Raw genomic sequence first — 2,447 nt, forward strand, 5'->3', positions numbered from 1 at the left:
AATCTTAAGGAATCCGAGATTTATGATCTAATGCAAGCAGTAAGTATTCGATCATTTGCTGTTTTCGGATGCTTTAGCTGGTACGTGTAAATAGTATTACATTGTTACACAAGACCTGTTATTGGCTCCCTAAATTTTCTCGCCTTTTTAGAAAGATCCTTGTATACACTCAACTTCAATAACTCTAGCGGCATGGGGTTTTATTCCAAAAGGTTAATATATTAAGGTTAACATATTGGGAGTAGCCAAACGCCGTTATCCACCAAAAAGTTTCCCCATGTTTACTCGATGTGGACTTCTTTTTCACATGACACCTTCTACTCTCCCTCGAGCGAAGAACCACGTCATCATGACCCACACACGATCATCACAGCCCCTCCTGTGATGACGTCTTCCAACCATCTTCTTTCAACTAGGAAGATAACACGAGCATTGAGGTCTACATCATCTCCACCAAGCTAATCTCGTCATTGTGATTGACTAAGGTCCACTTCTTCATTAGGATTTTCCACACACGTCCAGGGAATCATGTAACACATCCATATGGGTTTGGGGCATGGCTCTTACAAATTGCCATCCTGAAAGATTAAAATGCTAAGAAGGAATTAATAATCCCTTTTGTACCAAATACTATCCCCTTATGTAGTCCATGTTGGACTCCGCATATCTCCAACAATTACCGCTCCAAGTCAAGAACTCGAGCTAACAAATATGAGAAGGCAACATATCTTCACAAATTTATTTGCTTTTAACATAATTAGGGTCCGTTCATTTTAGATATTTTGAGAATATATTTTGTGAAAAGCGATTTTTTTGGAGAACGTGTAGTTAAAAAGTAGCAAGAGAATGGTATATGTTTAAATTGTCCCACTCAACTTCACTTTCTAAAATTGCAGGCGGATGTCGATAACAGTGGAACAATTGATTATGGGGAGTTCATTGCTGCAACATTGCATCTAAATAAAATTGAGAGAGAGGATCATTTATTTGCTGCATTTTCATACTTCGATAAAGATGGAAGTGGCTATATCACCCCAGACGAGCTTCAACAAGCCTTTGAGGAGTTTGGCATAGAGGAATCTCGCATGGAAGAGATGATCCGAGACGTCGACCAAGACAATGTGAGTTAAATTTATCGTCCGCATTACATTGTTGGTCATTTTACAACTTTAAGAAGAGCAAGGTGAAGGGGGCAAGTTTGTTATGTTGATCAAAGAAAACAAGTCTTGGGTCTTAAACTTTCCGCGTAACATACCTGACATCTTAGAAGAACTGAAACGAAATTTCTAACATTGCATTTGATGATATTCTCATTGTCATTTCATAATAAAATCAAAATTATTAAACAGACAGTTAAATTACACTTATTATATACTTCTATGTGTGATGTGGTTTGTATTTAGAGCTTAAAAAATGATTTCTTTAACTGCTTTTACAGGATGGACGCATTGATTACAACGAGTTTGTTGCCATGATGCAAAAAGGGAATCCAATCATAGGCGTTGGTAAAAAGGGCCTAGAGACGAGTTTCAGCATAAATTTTAGAGATGCGTTAAAGCTCTAACTTGGGTTTTGGAGAGGCAAATTGATTCTTTTTTTTTTTTAATTCAATTTTATTTATTTTTCTTATATTAATACTTTGTGATGTTGGAATAGTATAGTGAGAAGCCCTGATGGCCAGTTCTTGTCATTCAGTGGCCTTGCTCTTTCATGGAACTTGTTTTCTTTCCATGTTTAGTTTCAATTTGTTTTTCTGTGACAGTTTCTGTCTTAAATTATATGTTTCTTACCTTTTTTAATTTTAAGCAGAAACTATTATTTAAGTGATTTTTTCAAAATGGTTGTTCAAATAACGGAGCCTGGCGACTGGCCCCATTGCTGCCCCTCCAATAGGGAGAGCGCCACTTGTAGATTTTGTAAACCATTTTGTACGTGTATACGTGATTTTGTACAAGAAGAATAATCCCAACGGAAATAACTTCTGATCATATGTGGTGCCAGTTAAATGTTAGCCCATATATGGCCTTAATTAAAATCAAAATGCATGTCTCACTTTTCTTTTTAATCAAACATTCTTTATAAAATAATATTACCCGTAAATTCAAAATATTTCTTTATTTTATTAACAACATATCTTTCAAAAAATCACTATTTTAAAATACATTTTCCCCCAAAATTTGATTTTAGTAGAGCCAAAACAAGGATTTAGGACTGTTTTCCCTACATGTACCATACGGGACTTTTATATAAAAATATATGCAAAATATCCTTCCGCAACGTTGAATGATTTTTTGTATATAATTTTTATTATATGACATACGCGATCGATTCAGAATTAGGAATTAGTTAAATGAATCAATTTTTTTAAAAACAATTCAGATTTTGGTCCACCAACTGTGATTAATTGATTGGATTACGATTGTTATTCTACCTTGACGTAGTTTAAT

General features: G+C 34.9%; 1 protein-coding gene across 1 annotated transcript; it reads left to right on the forward strand.

The window, feature by feature from the left end:
* The first annotated feature begins 6 nt into the window (after nucleotides 1-6).
* LOC111376966 (calcium-dependent protein kinase 1-like) lies at nucleotides 7-1,805 on the forward strand. The gene is made up of 3 exons (XM_022999978.1): nucleotides 7-39; nucleotides 897-1,121; nucleotides 1,439-1,805. Exons 1-3 carry the CDS (start codon nucleotides 31-33, stop codon nucleotides 1,562-1,564), a joined length of 360 nt encoding a protein of 119 aa, XP_022855746.1. The 5' UTR covers nucleotides 7-30; the 3' UTR covers nucleotides 1,565-1,805.
* Nucleotides 1,806-2,447: the final 642 nt, after the last annotated feature.

The sequence above is a fragment of the Olea europaea genome, unplaced genomic scaffold, assembly GCF_002742605.1.
Source record: "Olea europaea var. sylvestris unplaced genomic scaffold, O_europaea_v1 scaffold15892, whole genome shotgun sequence".
Classification (NCBI taxonomy): Eukaryota; Viridiplantae; Streptophyta; class Magnoliopsida; order Lamiales; family Oleaceae; genus Olea; species Olea europaea.